Source organism: Acanthopagrus latus, chromosome 4, assembly GCF_904848185.1.
Source record: "Acanthopagrus latus isolate v.2019 chromosome 4, fAcaLat1.1, whole genome shotgun sequence".
Lineage (NCBI taxonomy): Eukaryota > Metazoa > Chordata > Actinopteri > Spariformes > Sparidae > Acanthopagrus > Acanthopagrus latus.
Genome location: NC_051042.1, coordinates 13,565,444 through 13,585,990, shown reverse-complemented (window position 1 = coordinate 13,585,990; position 20,547 = coordinate 13,565,444). Strand labels below are relative to the sequence as shown.

The 20,547-nt window shown below is 43.0% G+C and overlaps 1 protein-coding gene across 1 annotated transcript in view; it reads left to right on the top strand.

Annotated features, from left to right (window-relative positions):
- The window catches only part of LOC119018331 (protein kinase C-binding protein NELL1-like), a 257,120-nt gene that overhangs the window by 102,164 nt on the left and 134,409 nt on the right, over positions 1–20,547 (top strand). Inside the window, exons 11-12 of the mRNA XM_037095898.1 lie at positions 626–725; positions 4,037–4,165. Of these exons, the coding sequence (XP_036951793.1) occupies positions 626–725; positions 4,037–4,165 (229 nt within the window). The remainder of the gene's footprint in view (positions 1–625; positions 726–4,036; positions 4,166–20,547) is intronic.

The following is a 20,547-nucleotide window of genomic DNA, read 5'->3' as shown; positions in this document are numbered from 1 at the left end:
CTTTCTTTCGGTTGAGAGTACATCAAAATCAACACATTCAATACATTTATAAAAAAAAAAAAAAAAAGACAGTTAAAATTTTTCAAGTAATTCAGATTTAAGACGTTGGATTAGACCCTACTAGCTCTATGAAGCCATTATTTATTTATCGTTTTTCCCCCCCATCCACTGAAGTTGTTCAGGAGAATGCTGCATTGTTGTTTTGCAGTAAAACTCCAGGAATGTTTTGTGGAATTGAAAACTTCTCCTAGCTGTCCATCGGCATAGAGGTGAATGGATAACGACTGAATTAAAATTTTGTGGTGAAGTTATCCTTTAAACCCGGAACATAATGTCAATAAATGTGTGTATAAATAGCAACCAGAAAGGTGGATGCACACTTATGTTATTCTCCATTTTGGAAACTTCGTTTTTCAATATATGTCTATACGTGAGGTGATTATACGTGGCTTTGGAGGCGGTCTCGAAGGCACTGGAGCCCCAGAACAGACCAGATTGTATCACGTTTGCCTGAAATTGTGTGTCGCTTTTCTGGTGAAGATGGTGTTAATTAATATATAGACCTTCACGCATGTGACCCCAGCAATGAAATTGCAATGTTTTGCCTCTTTCCTATCCCTTCCAGAACGGTCTGATGGTGAAAGTCACAGAAACTTGTCCGGAGCTCAACTGCACCGTCAGTGAACAGATATTACCAGATGGCAGGTGCTGCAATGTTTGCAGAGGTATGTCTTCCATCCTACTGCACTCATCTCAGTTGTATGAATCGTTCTTTCTTTGGACTTGCACGCACCGGTCCCCTGCTGCCGCCAGAAGTAAACACAGCCACGCTGCCGGATGCTGATTCAGGCAGCATCCCTGCAGTAACTCGGTTTCTCTCCCTTTCCACCTAGCATGAATCCTTCTTGGCTGGGATAGCTATCAGAGCAGATTGGTCCGTCTGCTATGGAGCACCTGCTATGCCAATTTGCCCGTACCCCGCTGCTTTGGCAGGGAGGTACTACAGGGTAAATAGCCACCAGTAATTCAGTAAATACATTGAATAAACAAACTGTAGGAGGCTGTCAGCTATAGAGCCGTAATGAAAGAAACCTGGGGACAGGTTCTGAGTGAAGGAAATTGCACTCTCGTTTTGAAAAAAAAAAATAAGCAGCATGCCTTAGACCCAGTGTATTCAGAGGAAAGGGAGATGAAAAGGAGCCAAGAAGAAGGCAAGGGAAAGACAGAGAAAAGGGATGGAGAGAGGAAAGAGGGGCAAGTAAAGGAGGAAGTCGCAGACCTGCTATGTTTAAAAGAACGGGGAGAAAAGGGGAGAGGGAAGACAAGAGGATAAAGCCACTGAGATGAGAAGAAGGAGAAATGAGGATCAGGACAGAGTAGAAAAATTAAGGTAGAGAGAAGAGAGGAAATGGAGACTGAAGCAGAAGAACAGTATATAGGCTATAGAAGAGAAAGACAGCAGAGAGTGCAGAGGTTTGTAGGCGAGAGGAGAGTTTATACAGTGTGGGCTAACAATTAAAGATTAGAGTCACAGTACCTTGGCTTTACAAACCTCTTTTATTCTCTCTCTCTCACACACACCATCACCCAAGGCTGCCAAAAATCCGAGCCGGTCATTATTTCCAAATCTTCTCCAGACCTCTTCTAAACCCTGTGACTCAGCTCCTTGCCACTGCTCCTTGAAATGTACTAGAGTCCTCAAAGCCACAACGGCTCATTTGAATTGGTAAGAAACACAGAGAGTCCAACCTCCTCTGTTTCACAGAAAACGAAAAAAAAGAAACGGAAAAAAAAAAAAAAAAAAACTCCAGCAAATCACACATCAAGAAGAACACTCGCGGACATGCTCACATGCGTTTGTTATCAGTCGTGTTGTCTGTCGTGTTACGTGTACGTGCCATTCTTTGGGGTGCAGAAGGAGTGAATGAAGGAATAATGCCGACGCAGCTCTTTCCTCAGTAATGGCTCCCCAGGCTCTCAGCCTCTCAGGGCTTTTATGTGTAGCCAGTCTGTCTTTCATTACAGCACATGATGGGCTACATCAGCTCACACTTACCGAGCAGGAGAGTATCATCTCTCTGTCTTCTCGCTTCCTTATCTGTCGGACTGATTCCCAGTACGTCTGTCTGCATGTCATGTCACGTTGCAGGATCTCAGGCTGGTATGGTTTAAGTGTGCCAAAAAAAAATAAAATAAAAATAAAAATAAATATGGTGGTTTGCAGCCAGTGCAACAACCAGTGTTCAAATCCCGATAGCAGCACAATGTGTGCCTCAATTGGTCATGGTCACAGTTGGGAAGCCAGTAAAGGAGTATGGCTCCTACGCTGCTGACTTCCATTGAAGAAAACACTTACCCCCGTGACCTTGGATCATTTCTTTGAAGTTCTGCAGCTGTAGCGGTGACGGATCACAGCTATATTCAACTCGGATTCACACAATGCTACAATAATACAGAGTCACTGAAAGACTGTTAAACAGAGCAGTCACCAGAATAAAATGCTGGCAGTTTGTGTTTCTGCAAACCACTGACATGTTAGCGTTCATACGTGCATGTGTTCGGTGTGCGTCAAAAAACCTCTAAACATAAAGGAATCCACCTCACACTGGCTGATCCATCTTAGATAAGTCCTCCCATTGGTGAAGTGACAATTGTTATGTAGAGTTTTGCTTTGTACTCTTATCTTGAAGCTTCTCTGATGGAGGTGCAGCATCCATTAGGGGCTGATCGTCCATGTATCCATTCCTTGTTGGATAAGTGACAAAGAATCAGCGTCCTGCACTCTATGGACTCTAGGAAGGAGCGAGTGTAGAGTTAAACCTGTTCAAGGAGGGGACAGAAGGGAAAAATACAGACAAAAATTAAGTTAACAAATGCAATTGAGAGAAAGTTATTTTAGAATATGTTAAAGTATGTACAGATTCAAGAATGAACTGTTTCATTAAGTAAAATGGTAAGTGATGACCTAGCAACATCCACAAGGAAAACTGTTCGCTGTTCTAGTCAAACCGAGGACAAGGTCACCCGAGTCTGGTTGGTTCTGATTCCAGTGAGTGCACTGGCAGGTTTTATATACAGTACATGCAGTCAAGATACATGGCATGACATAGAGCTCTTCAGATGAAGAGGGCAGGAGAAGAAATGACATTTACATGAATTCCCGCACATATTGGTGTGGGTAGAAATGAGCTGGCAGAAAAAAAAAAAATGTACCACAAGGAACGAGCAACAGGGGAAAGGGGAAATAAGAAATAAAGTATGGTCGTAAAATATAGCAAGGCCATATATGTATAATCAAATGAGAAATGAAAGTGAGGGCCAATGCTACCACAGGATTCAGGATAAATGAGAGGAAGCATCGGAAATAGAAAAGGAGGAGAACGTTATATTAAGGGTGAGGTTTGGTCACACCAGTCTGAACAGTACATAAAAAAGTCAGCATTCTAAGAGCAGATGTGTACATTGCAGACTACAGCAAACGGTCGAGCTTGTATTTTTGTACTGCCCAAGGCATCAACAACAGAGGCAGACGCTTAGAACTACGCTCCGCAGGAATGGCATCATGCGAGGCATTAGAGGAATGTTGCAGAGGAGTTCATGTGTCATGAGAAGCTGTTTGCCAGCTGCTACTAAAAGACGAAAGAGGAAGTGAGCATCTCGTGGTGTATGTAAAGGCTGTTCTCAGAAACCAGCACATCGCCGCAAAATACCAGCATTGTACCGCTCCTGTGTTTACAGCAGCACACTACTAATGGCCCTTTGACTTGATTAGCTCGATGGATGACATCCTCTGAGATCCTCCACCAGCACAATGTTGTGCATGCCTTTTTTTTGTTGTTGTATTGTTTGTGCCTTCCCAGCAGCCCAAACTTTTTTTTTTTTTTTTTATTGCACCAATTTTACCGCAATCATAAACTTTACACTGCTTGTCATCCTTTTATTTCCACGCGCAGTTGTGTGCGTGTGTTTGTGCCTTGTCCGAGCAAATTTTAAGACCAAGGTAAATCGAGGGTTTCCTTTGTCCCCTGTCTTTCAGGTTACGACTTCTGCGCGGAGGGAGTCATTTGTGGGGAAAACTCTGAGTGTAAAAACCGGAATACTAAAGCCGAATGCGAATGCAAGAGCGGCTATGCCTCCATCCACGGGGATTCTACTTACTGTGAAGGTAGGACCATACTTTACCCAGCTCAGGCTGGGCTGTGGCTCATGTGACCGACTCATTATTTCTCTGAACCTGGGGTGTTGAAAGCTGTATGGGTGGCAGGATGTCAGCGGCTGAGTCACTGTTGTCTTTTAGGAACATGTGTTTTCCACAGGCTGGGATTTGTAATGAGCAGATATTATCCAGCTGAGTAAATGATATGATGATGAAAGGCTACAAAATGGGGTAGAGGCTGTTGAACTGCGCTCAGCTGTGATTTATTGTGGCACTGGCAATCTGACAAAGCACAGGGATTTGTGAATTTTGAGAAAAGAGCAAGATATTTGAAACACCGATGGACCGATTTGTCTGTTTTGTAAAAAACTTGCTCGTCCCTTGGCTTAGGGGTGAAGGGTTGGGTTCAGATTGGGCAGCTACTTTTATAAAAAAAAAAAAAAAAATGACCCAGTGACCTTTGGCTAAAGGACCATTGCCTGATTTGTATGTTTTGTATAAACTGATTGATTCCACCTCCTAGCAATTCCCTTTAGTATTGCTGTGCAACAACAACATTAGCAGAATAGCTACCACCTTCTGGCTACTGTCCAAAGTATTAAAAGCAACTGTAAGAATGCCGCTTTGACCCAGGAACCCTGATCTCAGTGCTGTGAAATGGCTGAGGATTATACCGGGTTCTGTGAAACAGCCGGCAGGTTTTGTGAACGACTCTGAACCCTCTAAACTCTATTTGGAAACACAATGGGGGGAACAGGCTTTGATTCAGCACCGGAGCGCTCTCCATTGAGTAAATGCCTGTCCGTCCAGTCTAGTTTTACCTCGTCACCTCTTTTGCATGGGTTCTTTTCCTTTTGTGTTTTTTTTTTTTTTTTTTCTCAAAAGCTATGACCATGACATAGCTAAAAATGAGACCACTTGAATGCCCACAGTGATGAATTATGCTTTTGAGTCAAACTAGGTTTGATCTAAACTTCAGTTGAAGCTGAAAAGCTCCCGTTAGTTTGGGAGTCGAACTTTGCTTGTAGAGTGTAAAGTGCATGCTTGTCACCTCAGAGTGCAGTTTGGTTCTTAAACCTGTTGGTTCCAGTTTCTTCTGCTTCACTTATTTTCCTGGAAAACATATCATCAGATTTTTCGAGGCAAATAGTCATTCATCAATTGAGTCGTCACCAAGAGTGTCAGGGTGCTTCCAGCTCGATAAATGCCCCAGTCTTTGGGTTCTGAAGGCCAAGAGCACTTGTGATGGAGCTAATGGCCTTATTTGATTAAGAGGCTTGGGAGCGGCAGTTGGTGGATTGAAGGATTTGCTCGATGCTCGATGCAGTTGTCTTTGGGTCGGCGCCACAGCAGACTAAACTCGCTAAACACGCAGAGAGATGGGTAGCCACAAGCCCGCCAGTCTGTCTGCCTCTGTTTGATCTGCATGGTAAAGAGGTTTACCCAGAGCTCCACTCCAATCCACGACAGTCCCGCACCATATGAGTGAGAGCTGGGAAATGCTGATTGTTAGATCAGCTATGTAAATCGTGCAGCCACGGCTCTATTGGCTACGGCGGCATTATCCGTGTTTGGGAGTTCCTCCCTAAAGGCAGCTCAAACTTCCATTGTAAATGGATTAGCTGGAATCTTGCTGTACAGTACAGTGATACTTGACATGGCTTCACCCTCACCTCCATCTTAAATTGGCTTAGGGTAACATGTCTTAGACAGCAGACTAGGGCGATCACAACTCTTTTTTTGTTGCTTTATTTGTGTTATAAACAGAGCTCAGGAGTCTGACATGTTGTCACTGTTGTCCTAATAGATGTTTTACAGAACAAATCAGTTTCTCCTCTTGTACTTTTATAAACAGGAGATTGTGTCCCTGAGCTGTCATGAACTGTGACCATTACCTCCTCATAAATGTTTTAATGAGCAGGCAAAGATTGGAGATGAGATTATTTACTTGTAATCAGAGGGCTGTTTGAGGAGGTGCCGGGAGATTTAAACCCGGTCTTAGCCGTCTGTATTGCATTCAGTCGATTTGTGGTCCCATTATTATTCCTCCCTCTCTTCAAACTGAACACAATATTTTTCTCAATGGGACTTTTGGCCGGGACATTGGCCTCCAGTGTCAAAACTTTGGATTAATGCGGCATGTTTTTGAAAGGCTGCTCTGATCATTTTCTTCGCATTTAAACATGCACAAGACTGTGTGTAATATATAAATATAAAACTCTCTGAACCCCAGGTGAATATAGCTCGGTTTTCCACTCTTTGTTTATGTGGATAATGCAAACAGTGAGAGCAAAGTTGCTTTTTCGAGGTCAACGAGTTAGCTGCAGGCTTCACCTGGACCCAGTTTTGCTTTGTCAAGTTGTTTACATTAGGGCAAAAGCTGCACAACAGAAAGTCATGCTGGCGTTTCCTGTGTGCAGTTTAACCAGCAATGTTGAAGAAAAACAATCACCTGGATTGCTCTGTATTGAAAATGTGCTTTTTTACTGATGATTTATCCACAGCTGAGCAGAGACAGCTCACTGAAAAGATGAAGCTTGATTCTGGGAGGCTGTGAGAGATATCTGTGTGTTCCAGTTTGACTGATTTATGACACTGAGAAGATGGGCTGGTATTTTGGATGAAAGATGCTTTCTCCTGGCACTAAAAGTAAATGAAGCTGCAGCAGATTGTGTCTGTGTGCTGCGGCACGTATGATGCAGGCCTGGTTTCTGCACCTCGCAGGAGAATGTGGTGAACGTGTAAATATTTAAAGCCATCTGCCTAATCTCGGAGAAAGCGGAAATGTGCCTGCATATGCAGAATATGCCCACATGTAGAAACCAAAGCATAGGGACACACTAATTATAGTTAGTACCTCACGAGCCTGCCCACTAAGGACTGCGTGTTTATTTACCCCATTAAAGCTGTATTAACGCGTATGTGCAAACGTCTTTTCTAGATGTACGCAGGGATCCAAACAGTTCTGCAATACTTCAGTTTAGGGGAAGGCATGTGTTCTGGGGACCTTATTTTCCTCTTTGAACAGCTTGTTTATTCAGCTGTTTACAACGGTTATATTTTGTTTGGATTAATACGGTAAATATTACAATTCCTAGTCTGAATTTCTTCTTCTAAACTACAGAGTGCCCCTTTAGATAAACTAAAAGTGGGGTTTGGGTAAAGAAAACCTAAAGGCTACAAGATAAATTGCATTTAACGTCAAAGAGGTGGGACAACATTAACAACAAGAGCACCGATATCAAAACCAACAATTGAATCCATCTCTGTAGATGCCGCTAATTAACTGATAACTGAACAATTACAACTAAGTCGTTGCCACCCACAGTATTCATACTATAAATAACCAGAGAAGAGGAAGACTCTGACTATCAAATAATTATAATTTACAGTAAATATATTGTAATAACACAGATTATTGAAACACATAAACTAATTAGCCTGATTGCATTGTTGTACATGTTGTATTACTTTGTACACCGCCGGTGAACGCACACAATGAAGATGTCCATTTTCCAGAATGTCAGCTGACTGATGCTTCACCTCTCTGTTCTGTCCAGCAGCCTCTGATCAGTGTTTTAGGACTTTTTGCAGGACTTCTGTTTTCACACTTTGTGTTTTGCATTGTGAAATGTAGCAAAGTGCAACACTACGACACAAAAGAAACGTAGTTAAGGGAAAGTAAAAGTGGACAAGTACACAAATAAACATCGCTGGTGCAGTCACAAGAGTAAATTACTGGATTTAAGGGAGGACTGGAGTTGGCGGCGTCGCTCTGCACTCTGGATGTCAAGGCAGTTGCTCTTCCCGGTCTAACCTGTGTGTGCACATACAGTACACGTGTCCACTCCACCAAGTCGACTCACTCATCTGGCATCGTGACAAGAAAGCGTTCTTTCATCTGACGGGGCAGACCGTCCATTTAGCCCCACGGGGACTAACAATTAGCCAATCAGTGCCACAGACAGGAGTAATGGCGTTGTTAAACTGCCGTGAGTGTTGGCAAGCCGTGCGGCCGGACAAAGACGGAGTTATAACAATGGCGATCACCACAGACAGGTTAGACGCTATTTTACATGATGCCTGATGTCATAGTTTATTTTTATTCCACTCAGCTCCACTTTTATAACTGCAGCATGTTGGCATAGCCCACATCGCTATCGACTTAAAATGATATTCATTCAGGTGGATACATTGGGCTCTTGTGGTTGGTTGAGTAAAACTGATACCTGGCCCTTATTTTGTTATTTGTTGTTGTGTTCCCCTAAGTTTTAAAGCCAGCGTGAAACAAGAAGCATCTGCTCCTTGTGATCAAAAGTGTAAATCCTGTGAGACGGGAATACTGTAAATTCTGTAACATTGGTGGTAAAACACTAATTATTATTCATTAAAAGCACAGACAACATCGCTTGCGCCTCTCTTTACAGCTCAGTGTGTCACATCAAATAAGGCTGCTCCATTCAGCAGTGCTTTTCCAGCCTCTGCTAATGGGCTGATCATAGGTTTATTATCCTCAAAGGCTCTTGCTTATTTAGTCAGCGATATTCTGACAGTCCCGGCAGATCAACCGCGTTCAGAGGACACAGATATTAACACCGTTTCCTGTTTCTTTACTGACAGCTTGTTAACGTGATGTTCGCAATGCAGCTCCAAATAAAGACGGTTCTGTACCTGCTGATGCTGACAACAGCCGCATCAGCTGAGGACAAACAACATGATTTACTGTTCCCTAGCTGAGAGCTGCAGGGACCCTTCTCCCAAATGGGCAGTTGTTACCACAGAGGCTGCTGTGTGTATCTTTTTTTTCCACGGCGGGTGAAATCCCGGCATGGGTCTAATATTGAGCCAGAGTGCACTTAGATAGTGCACATCTTTCTTTCATTGCATATATTCTCAGCTTTACACAGACCTTCTACCTCAATGTACCCGAATGATCTCCGTCTCTGTGGGAATATATTTCTTCTTGTTTCTCTTTTTTTTTTTTTTCTCCAGGATCTCAAGTGCACTCTTCTGTGCACTTCCCTCTCCTCTGTGTTTCAAATTAAGGGCTCCATCACCGCGGCGCATCCTTGGAAATGTTTATGGGTGAGCACATTAGGAAGAAGTCAGAGCAGTTAGTAAGATGCTCGACGTCGAGTCAAGTATCCTCACATATGCAGAGTTGAAGCTTATTTCCATAGTAATGGTCTCGGGGGGTTGTTGTGGAGAATCCTCCTGCTGTTAAGAACCCTCATAGGTCACTCTGCCCACATTAATGGCAGCATTAGCTCCTGTTGTGCCCTTTAAGTCTTCCAGAGCTCCAGTGCAAGTCAAACACTGACTTGTCCTCGCTTTTACAAACAGCATAAAGGTGAGTTTGTTTCACAGCCGTGTGTTGTGTTCGGAGTGCGGTCGCTTGGTCCTGATTTACATGAATTTACATGCAACTCCCTCTCTTCATGATGCCATCAGTCACCGGCAAGGGCTGAATTCTTCAGTTTTATTTGGTCCACACTCCACAGTGTTTTTTTTTTTGTTTTTTTTTGCTGCTATGGGTAATAAGATTAGAGCCCAGTGTGAGGTCGGCACATGAAATCTAACAGGGCTATTTCTGTTTGTTCAGCTCGCTTTCATTTAGCTCCGGAGCAGATGAACTCCCTGGGTTGGTCGGACTCTCTGATGTGTCCCCTTAGCTAACAGGCTCTGGGGAGGCACTTTATGATGTCCCTGATCTCCAGTCAATCTCCGCTGACTCCACAGCAGATTTCAGCTCTTCTTCTCCTCTGTGCCCTCTCTGTGTCTCTCTAGACTTCACCACGCACTGATGATGTGCCGTGACTCTGGTGCTTATAGCATCACAGTTGCTGCGACTGCAGCCGCTGGAACAAACTCCAGACATCTCTGTTCATGTGTTGCCATTCCCTGGCAGATTTAATGTGGTGCAAAAAAGCAATTAATGAGGTGTTCACATGCCTGCCTCTTTCAGGTCTCATGATGAGCTTCGTTAAGGCGAAAAAAAAAAAAAACAAAAACAAAGAAAATTTACAAAATGACAGTGTCATTAAAGTAATAAACAATGACGAGGTCAGTTCACTTGTCTTGTGCAGCTCCAGCATGTTCAGGGAAACATTCTGAATTCTTTATATGTTGCATGGGATTTATCTTAAAAACTGGATCTGGAGAGCATTGGCATCTGTTGAAAATAAACCTAGTACAATCACTTTAGCTGGGTAACTATCTATGCAGTGTACTCCATAAAATCTACAGACTGTGTGTGGGTTTTTAGTGGCCATAATCAATTTCTCATCCATTTTGCACTCAGTGGTTGCGAAAGGCCGACTAAAAAGAAGTGCAAAAATCACCTTGGCTGCTGACGACGACAATGATTCATTTTTCAAATCAAAGTAACTATCGCAAAATAATAGAATTTGTCAAACAATGAAGTCTGCCATTTAATAATATTTTATTTGATCAATACAAGAGCTTCCACCTCTCTTTGATTTAGTGTTCCTGGAGAGAAAGCTGTGCCCTTAGCATTTTAATGAAACCCAAAAATGTTATTTGCAGTAATGATTTCATCTTGCTTATTGTATAAAGATTAATCTGAGTTCATAAAGCAAATGTGACTTCACCTGGCATGCTGTTACACAAGAACTAGTGTTCTTTTGTCAGAGCCTTGGAAGACACTCTTTGTGTAAAGTTTTGCATGACTGATCCTACTTTGTTAATCATGCAGCTTTCTCTAAATGTATCTTGGCTGTGAATGTGACAACCATGATCGTCACTTTTAAGACTTCTTTCTTTTCAGATCCACAGGAGCTCAAAAACAGATTGGATATCTTATAACTAAGACCAGCGGGCGATTTGAGTGGCCTTCTGACTACCTGATACATCAAAAGAACTTTGATAAGAAAAGTTCAATAAAAACATGTATTTCCAGACTCTGGTCCCAGCAACACTTGACTGTACAGATCTGACTTAATAGAGATCATTTCTTCAGTGAAATGCCATTCATGTGAGAACTCTCAATAGCAAGGTCTAGCATTTACTTTTCTTTGTTGTTTGGGCCACTTAAACTTCAACTGTAAACTTCATTAAACTCCATTGTACTGGGACGGTGACAGAAATCGCAGATGGAAATCCGAAAAAAAACTGTAATAGTCATTGTTGAGGTTGTCCTTTGAGTTATTCTGAATTCCCTCCTGGAGGCTTTGGTTGCTGGTTCAGTAAATGCTTCCCATATAGTGTGTCTTCGTGTTTTGATCCCTGTTTGCCGAGATGTTCGGCTGATAACATTGTATCCGTCTCCCACACACCCGAGAGGATTTAGGAAGTCATTTGCGGGGGATTTTACCCATCTTGTCTCTCCGTGTCACTGGGGCCGATAGAGGTTCTGTTATCGTATGTTTGCAGATGAGCTGGGCATTTGGCTTCTGGGTGGTGCTGGCCAATACGCTAACTGACGGACTGTCACAGACTGCAGCTACAAACAGACACTTACAGACAGATCCCTGGGAGTGCAAACCTGCAGGAATCATATCCGCAGAGGTTGGAAGAGAGCTAATCAATGGCAGCGCCTGTCTGCAGAGCTTCCAGGGTGGGATTGAAGGTGTGTGTGTGTGTGTGTGTGTGTGTGTGTGTGTCTGTGTGTGTGTTTGTGTGTGGTGTGTGTGTAGCTGTCCTGGGGTTTTAGATAAGCTCAGGGAAACACGATGCGTCTCCAGCCGGAGTGCAGCACCTGCCCTTACGCTACTGCTAATCCGCTAAAGCTAACAGCCTCTGCTTACTTTTCCCTGCTGAGTCCGGTCACACATAACAACACAGGGAGCCAGAGAAACATGCAAGCATACGTGTATAATGTGTCTCGAAGGTTTTTACTCACCCTGCATGGCAGGCCACTTCATTTTCAAGTCACTGCTAATAATGTTCTCAGTGCAGCGGTGATGAGAGTTAATGTGATGTGCGGTAAGAGGCGTAATGCAAAGAAAGTGGCCTATTGATTGGAGCAGTTTAGATGATCCTCCTTTGTTCCTGTTCAGCCTGTGATGATTGGAGAAGTGGTCTCCGTCTGTCTTCTGTGGCATTGGCAAGTGCCGCTGGCTGAATTGGCTCCCACTCTGTGACATTAAAGAGTAATTGGCTGTGTTTGTACTTCTGCGAATCAATCAGGTTCTCTGAGAGAACCCCTACCTCGGCCTTGTTAAAACAAGGATGTAATGACAGGGAACAAAAGAGCCGCAGCGTCTATCACTTCTCAGACCTGCGTGCTGTAGGAAGAGGGATTCTGAGGTGGGGTTAGCCAAGGAGGGAGATATAAAAAGGATGGCAGACAGGCTGGAGGTAAGGCAGATAAAGACAGGGATAGGTTTAAAGGCAGCAGAGAAAGCTTCTGCCAACAACCTGCTCTAAGCTGTGCCCTTCGTAAAAGTTTGACGGTTTGGTCTCCGTCGCCTCAGACAAAACACATGTCGGTCAATAAACTAAAACAGTCCTAGACATTCCTGACAGCACCAGCAGTTAATGTGCTGGCCGGTAGGATGATACCTGTTGTTAAAAAAGAGATAAAACTCCTGTGTCTTATGACTTGAGGCTCTGGGATAGTAAGTCTCCTCTTGTACAGAAAGTCTTTCAGAGAATTTAAATCATTTATTCTTAAATGTTTTTTTTTTGGCATCCATTCAGTATCATCAAGTCTCACATTCAGTATAATTCAATACATTTCACAAACATGTCACTGTTTTCGTAAGTACACATAGACTGAGGTTTTGCATTTTGGGAAATCGCTTAACTCTGCTTAATGGAAACAAAATCTGCTTTTTGATTTTGATGATCCGTCATTTGTAACCTTTATTCCAGTCACCAGGCAAACAGTGAAGACTGGTGGACATACATAAATTCAGTTTTTAAAACAAACAATTCGAATTAAAGCACTGCATACTCTGCCTACCAGTCCTGCTGGTAGACAGATTCTGTCAGCATTCAAGTGTTTCTCAGTGATATCATTATTCGTGCTAAGCTAAGCCAGTTTTACCCGATAGGAGAATAAGTGCATTTCCCAAAAGGACAATTTATCCCTATACAGTTTCTAGGGAGGTGTTCTGCTTTCTTTGTCTGCAATGGTGACATCATTACAACCCAGGATGAACTGTCACAGGACTCAAATAGAAGCAGAATTATTCTCAGTCTCTCTTTGGGACTGGACCTCAACCAAAATCTCACCAGCTGATCCACAGGTCAAGGGGTATTTGCCTGCCAAATACTACCTAAATCTAGCCAGAAGCTTAATGGTTTGATTCTCTGTCTCGCAGGATAAATCTTAGCTGGAGAAGAGAAACAGCAGCACTTGCCCCTCCCTCATTACAAGTGCCCAAGTGCAACTGAGGAAGGCCCCTAACTGCCAGCGGCTTTGTGAGTGTCGAATAGGGCCTCCTCAAAAAGAGAACCCAGCTCACAGCAAAATTAACTGGGAAATAGGCTAATTCAAGTTTATTACACCTTGTACACCTGTTCACAACTTCCATCATAACATTGTGCTGACCAAGGTAATTGTTGACATCTAGGAGGCAGCAACATTGCTAAGATAAAAAAATTAAAAAATTAAAAAAAAACCTCAGACCAGTTAGACAGTTATGTGGGCTTAAAGCAAACTCACAGGTTAGCCAAACCTTACCCCATGGTGCGGCCAAAGCTAAGCAATTCAATTGGTGTTATGCCAAGTGACAGTAACAATTTCCAAAATATGATCCCAGTTCCAATAATCCGGAATAATCCTTGAAGTAAAGGTTACAGGAAAGCATCTTGCCTGTTCACAAACAAGCAGGCAGAAGGGCCGGGGTAAAAATAGCAATAAAAGCCCTCTTTTCACTGCACAGACAGAGATAATGAAAGGGAGGAAAGTGTTGGAAAGTACAAGCGGCGCGGCAAGCCAAGCCCTGTCCATGGTGCTGAAACTCTGAGAGCGCGAGGAGAGCTTCTCTGCGAGCAGCGGGTGGACTGACTCGGCCCACTGTGTCACACTGGCAGAGGTCTGCTGGAGTCACAGTGGGGGAGCACTCTGGTAAAAGGTCAGTGAGCGACCTGTAATGAATTACAGTCATTCCACTGAATGACAGTGAAGAGCGCACGCGCGTGTGTGTGTGTGTGTGTGTCTGCCTGAGTGTGTGTACTGCTGCTCCTCTGAGTCTCTCCTCTGCCTCCCTGTCCCACTTCTCAAACTCACTTCTGGGTGGCATCCATCTCTGCCATCTGCACTACGCTGACTGCATGTGTTCCAACACAGCCAACGCTGTCCTTGGCATCGCGCCGTTTCCATCGCCTCCCATTCCTCATATGGTTATTTATCCCTGCTTATTCCCATTCAATTTCATGACCATTTCCGAGCTGTGGGGGATTGGGGTGGTAATCCTCGAACCAGCGGGCTTGCTGGCTTGCAGCTCTGCATCGTCTACAGGGCTAAAGTGTTCAAATTTCCGTTGGAATTGAGCCTGAAAGCTCCCATGCAAGCCGCAAGTAGCCTAATGGGAGTGAAGGCAGATTACCCAAAGGTCTGTTCATTTCATGAGCATGGGTTGGTGTTTTGCTCAAAGATCTTTAAACACAATTTGCTATTCTCTCTTCTCATATTAACTATAGTGTGATATGTTATCAGATTGCCAAAGTGAGCTTCGGCTTTTCAATTAAAAAATGCTTTCTCTATCACACAGTAAAGAAGGCTTTCCTCCTATGTCGTGTATCTTTTTTCTTGCTGTTGAGACAAAGTCCTAGTTAATTAAGGCAGAGATGATATCGCTATTGTAATCTTTCTTTTAGAATAAACCGTTGGCTGACAAATCCCAGTTTAAGCAGTCATATTGTTTTCATAAAACTGAGGGCTCAGCAGCTAAACTTATCTCACAGCAACACGCTATCTGGAAATGTCCTTTCCAATGCAGGGACACACTGAGGGCAAACCCAGCACTAATCAGTGGTAATATCTATCTGCAGTTGAGAGTGTTTCTTTCAACATCCCTGCTGGTTTTGTACCGTAACACACCATCAATTAAACATCGTCTTTGTCCCAATTCGGTTGCCACCTCTCTTGAAGGACGTGGCCCACTAAGGTGTGTACACTTTGAAGGACTGAAGGAAAGTGGACTGGTCTTGCACTTTCTTCACAAATGAGACAATCTATCCTCACACTAATAGTGTGCTGATTCTCGAGTGGTTTTATATCATACATAAAAAACATATTAAGTCTTTTGGAATGTTATGAACATTGTCTTAGAGTCATAGTGTCGCAAAATAAAACTTGGTTTGGGTTCCCAAAAAGATCATACTTAGGGATAATACTGACCTAAGTTATGTAAGTGAAATTACTCAAATCACATCACCGTGATGTCTTTTACCTGACATAATGCACTTGACATCAGCTTTGTCCCTTACATGCCCACTTACATTATTATTATTATTATAGTGATTTCAATGTTTTAAACTGGTCTCATTTTTGGTTCGATTTATGTTAGATCACCGCCTCCGCCTCCGTATCATAAAGTGACTGGTTCGCCATGCATTTTGGGACACTGACATCTGCAAAACTTTGATGGTGTCCCGGAACTTCAGGAAAAGATCATTTGGACATGGAGGGGACAGGCCTCGTTGAACTGTAGCAACATATTCAGTCCTGGAAGGCAGACCCCCAAGGCGTCGGGAGTCACAGTTGAACACAGGCAATCAAGAGAAGATCACTTAAGGTCATTCCATGTGTGTTTTTGCTGGAAGGTGAAGGTATGGCTCTGGTCCAGTCTGGAGACAGACAGACGCTCCTCCTCAGTCTTTCCTTCAGTCATCCCCAAGCCGGTAATTACAGCCGAGACCGCAGGGACTAATGATCATGTTCCACAGGGTGGTAATGACACAATTATGACTGCAAGGACATCAGTCATCTCCACTTAGCTCAGACAGCGTCCTTGGCCCTTTAGACACATACACACACACACACACACACACAAACACACAAACACACACACGCACACGCACACACACACACACACACACACACACACACACACACACACACACACACACACACACACACACAAGCGCACGCGCACACACATACTCAGACTAAGGAATAAGACCAAAAATTTAGATGACTGAGTGTCATTGAGCTAAATTACTCTCTTACACAAAGTTACTGAATTGACAGGGCTTTTTGAAAGACAAGATTAGTATCCAGTGCTGCACCAAGTGAACACCCAGGCTGTGATAAAAACTGTGGATCAACAGCAGTACAAATCATTCTGTTCTGCCTTAATACACAGTCTGTCAAGTGAAGCGTAAATGAATGGATATTTCGGCTCAGTCCGCCTTGTTTTGTGGGAATGATGATATAGTTTGTGCACCGAGACTCTAAATTTATCCTGAAGTTTAGCTTTGTTCCAGGATTGATTTTAGCCGTCGGAGTACATGTCAAGGATTTTCCCTTGGAAAAGTGATTTTCTTCCGAGCCCCACAAAGCACGACAGCTCAGAGTGCTTTATGACCCAAACGTTCTGCCAGGCTGCCTTACATTCACACCATATTTAACCGCTGACAATTAAACCCGCCAGCAGCCTTTCGGTTGTAACTGTCAGAGCACTAATTTAATGCTCCAGTGCAAGCCAGATGAGCTGCGACTTTATAAGGAAGCAGGGATGATGCCACGCACACATCAAGTCTGTAAAAAAAAAAATAAAAAAATACATAGACAAGAGCCAAGGTCAGTCGATCTAATTGAATGTTGTCGCAGTGAGTATAGTAGTGGGTGTTCTCCTTTGAAAAATGCTTCGGTCTTAATTGAACTCAGTAATTTGTTTCTCTTTCAAAGCACAGCAGTCAGAAAAATGTGTAATGTAACGTGTTGTTTTTTCAAGAGACCTTTTAAAAGCTTCAGTTAGAGCGTACTGCTTATTGCCATCTCGCTTACTGAAGGTACACACTTGAGCTTTTATGCTCCTGTTCTGTATCTGTCAGTCATTATATTGCATTATATTGCCTCAAAAGAAATAGTTATCATATTTGTGCATATCGGACCCCCTGGTACTGATACATATCTGTGACAGGTCCGTATAAGTGCATTTACATTTTGCAGATGCTTTTGCCAAGGTGACTTACAGTAATTCATTCATACAATGATGGCGGTGGCTGCCGTGCAATCCAGCACATCAGTGCCAGTTTTGGGGTTCAGTATCTTGCCCAAGGACACTTGGACATGCAGACCAGGGGAATCACACCAGCAGCCTTCAGATAACAAGATGCTGGCTCTACCCCTGAGCCACAGCCGCCCATGTCAGCCATTAATGTCAACCAATTGATATATATGTATCGGTCAGGCACTACACAGAATACAATCACTTGCAAACAAATTGTGTTTACCATGTATATTATGCTTTATACTATCTTGTGGTAAGCCTAGCCCCATCCTTGCATGTAAAACACCAAGCGCTTTGAGGGTGCCCCTTTTGTATCCAGAGCTGTCAATGAAACGACTATTTCATGTCAACTTAAATGTAAAAAAAAAAAAAAAAACCCTCCTCAACCAAATTAAACCTAGTTTCACCTTGGCGTCTAGATATCTTTTAACCCCTAAATCAACAAAACACTCAAGATAATAGCATGTTTGTATACACGGTATATTGTTTTCGACTGGCCCTCCTCAACTGCACAAGATGCAGACAAATCCTCATTCTTATTCACTTTGCAGCATAATTCACGGATTCTCGTTGTTGACATGTTTACTAGTATACTAGCAGCTAAACTCATTGTCAACGGCATCAAGTGCAAGAAGTTAAAGGTATATCAACTTCGAACTTGACTGTGCCACACTTCAAAAGGCATTTCAGTAGTCTCACAGCAACAGTGGGAGCCTCATCTAGTGCTCCCCCAAAAATATCTGCCAAGTGCTTCTGGCTATAATACAGATGCTCAGACTACAAAGGACTTCAGCTCGCTTCACCTGTTGCCCAAGGCATGTCAACTGTGGCTGCCTTTGAGAAATGTAGTTTAGCCTGGATGCAGAAGTTCAGGCTTCCGCTTGCAGAATTATTCAGGTTTTACACAATCAAAGCTGGGCGTGAAGCCCTGTCATCATTTTTAATTCAGGGAAATCTTGGTTTCCTTTGTCACATAGGTAGAGATTATGGTGTCGTGCAGCAATTATAATCGTAAACCCCTCATTGCATAGGATTTACTCACTGTATACACATGACGTCAGCAGCTGCCAGCTTAAAAGGGCTCAAAGTGAGAAACTCAACTGAGTAAAGAGTTAAAACTCTTCATGTTCACGTCAATGGTCAAAATAATCTATGCGTTTATTCAACAGTTTTCAGGTAGAGATTTAAGGTTGATAACCTTGGGACGCGAAGATTGGAATTAATTTATGTTTTCCATCTGTTGATGCATTTCTACTATCTGTGGCTGTTTCGTGCTTTTACCACCAGGGGCTAATTAGCGAGCGAAAGAACTTTTCCCCAGTCTTCAGCTTGTCTTAAAGCCAGTAAAGCCGAGATGACAGGACATGTTGTAAAGAGAGAGGTTAGAGCATGTAGTGGCAGGTGTTCAGCTTAGTGTTTGAAAGTTGCCGGGGGGGGGAAGGTCATCACAAGTGAAGCAACACAGGCCTGCGTTCTTCTGTTTATGTGCACGCTCCCTCCCTAAAGGCTTTAAACATTCACTTTTCTAGCCAGCAGATGGCTGCATTGAAAGGCGGAGCATTAACAAAGAGCAGCTGGTGAAGTTTTTGGTCCTGACCTTCATGTGATGAACATGCTGCAGTGAGTGGTGAGTGAGGAACTCCCAAATGACACTTGATGTAACTAGTGTATAAACACATATAACACACACACAAAGGTGTAAAACATTTCTGTACTTTTTCAGTGACATTGAAATACTCTGAATTCTTATTTTCTGTACATACTTCTGCACTTACGCAGCACATTCACACATTTTCCAGTACCTTGCATTACATTCACATGGCAGTTGGGGTTTAAGTGCCCTGCCCAAGGACACCTCCAGCACTGATAATGAGGTCTCACTGGCAGTCGTCTGGCACGCATTTCTGCCCTGTAGGCAACAACTCCAATTTTGTGAAATATTTTGCCATTTTTCAGTATTTATGTAGCCATAGGTCGCTGCCTTTTATGAGCGATACATCTGAGGTAAGTTGTTTAGCTCAGCTTTGTGCACAAATGGGGATAATGTGTATTGTAATTTCCCCTGTATGAAAATCCTGGTCAGATGACTGACTCAAATGCATGTGCAATGCTAAATAATGCACTTGGCAAACAAGCTAGCTAGTCATTGTGCTAAATGACTGATGATTTAAACCCCTCCCCCCTCTTGTGATTTCCATGAACTGCACAATCACAAATACAGGACAAAATGTGAGTTGCATTCATTGATTCATTAATTAGACCCAAATGAAGACATGGAAGCAAACGCCTGGCTGCCAGACTGACTTTAAAAACATTTTGCTGTGAAACAAAAAGTGATTTTAATTTTGAAAAAAAAAAAAAAAAAAAAAAGCACTCTGTGCCTTTACTCTGTGGTTTATTTTTTGAAGGAGACTTGCATGTTAGAATTTCTAATTGAGACCATATTCCACCCACGCAAAAAGCCCTTCACAAGATGGTATGAAATTGCTTTTACCCCACTGAACCTCCATCACACTGGCAGCTGACAGCATGATTGACTATCTAATATAAAACTCCAATATTGACATAGAAATAAATTGCTCCAACTTTGGTCAGGGCACTTCCAACATGCCTTGGTTACACAACAGACGGACGTTTGACTTGGTGTCAGAGTGGTTGCATGAGGAGGAGGTGAGAAGGCACAAGGACAGCTTAGTGACTTGATAATTGAGCCCAGGGTTATTCACATGTGAGATAATTTAATGAGTCCGACAGCAGAGAGGGTATCCTCTGCTTGGGAGCTGTTGACTTCATTAAGAACAGTAATGGTGTGTAATGATGTGATAAGGCTTTGGCCTGTCAGACAGCAGCAGCAGGGTGTTGACACCCAGCACCATTAACATAATGGCAGTGCACGTAGTATTTTTAGGGCATATGTTGTCCGTCTGAGTGGCTGAGCTGGGGGTCAGTGGTCAGGTTGACACAATGAATAATGGGTTGGGAGGTTTGTGCTGCTCGTTTCTCTTCATGAAAAATGCTGTTGCACGAAAGTGATGACCTGCTCCCATGCTTAACTCGAAATTTTGTGACTTGAATGTGTTTGGTTATGCAGAAAGTTCAATATTGTAATATACCAGGATATTTAAAAAAAAAAAAAAAAGTATTCAGGATGAGGAGGTTAGGTCAGGACGTTACAGACCTTGGCAGGTTTTTTTTTTTAATCAAAGAAAACTTTTTGAACACAAAAGTTTGTATTTCATTCCA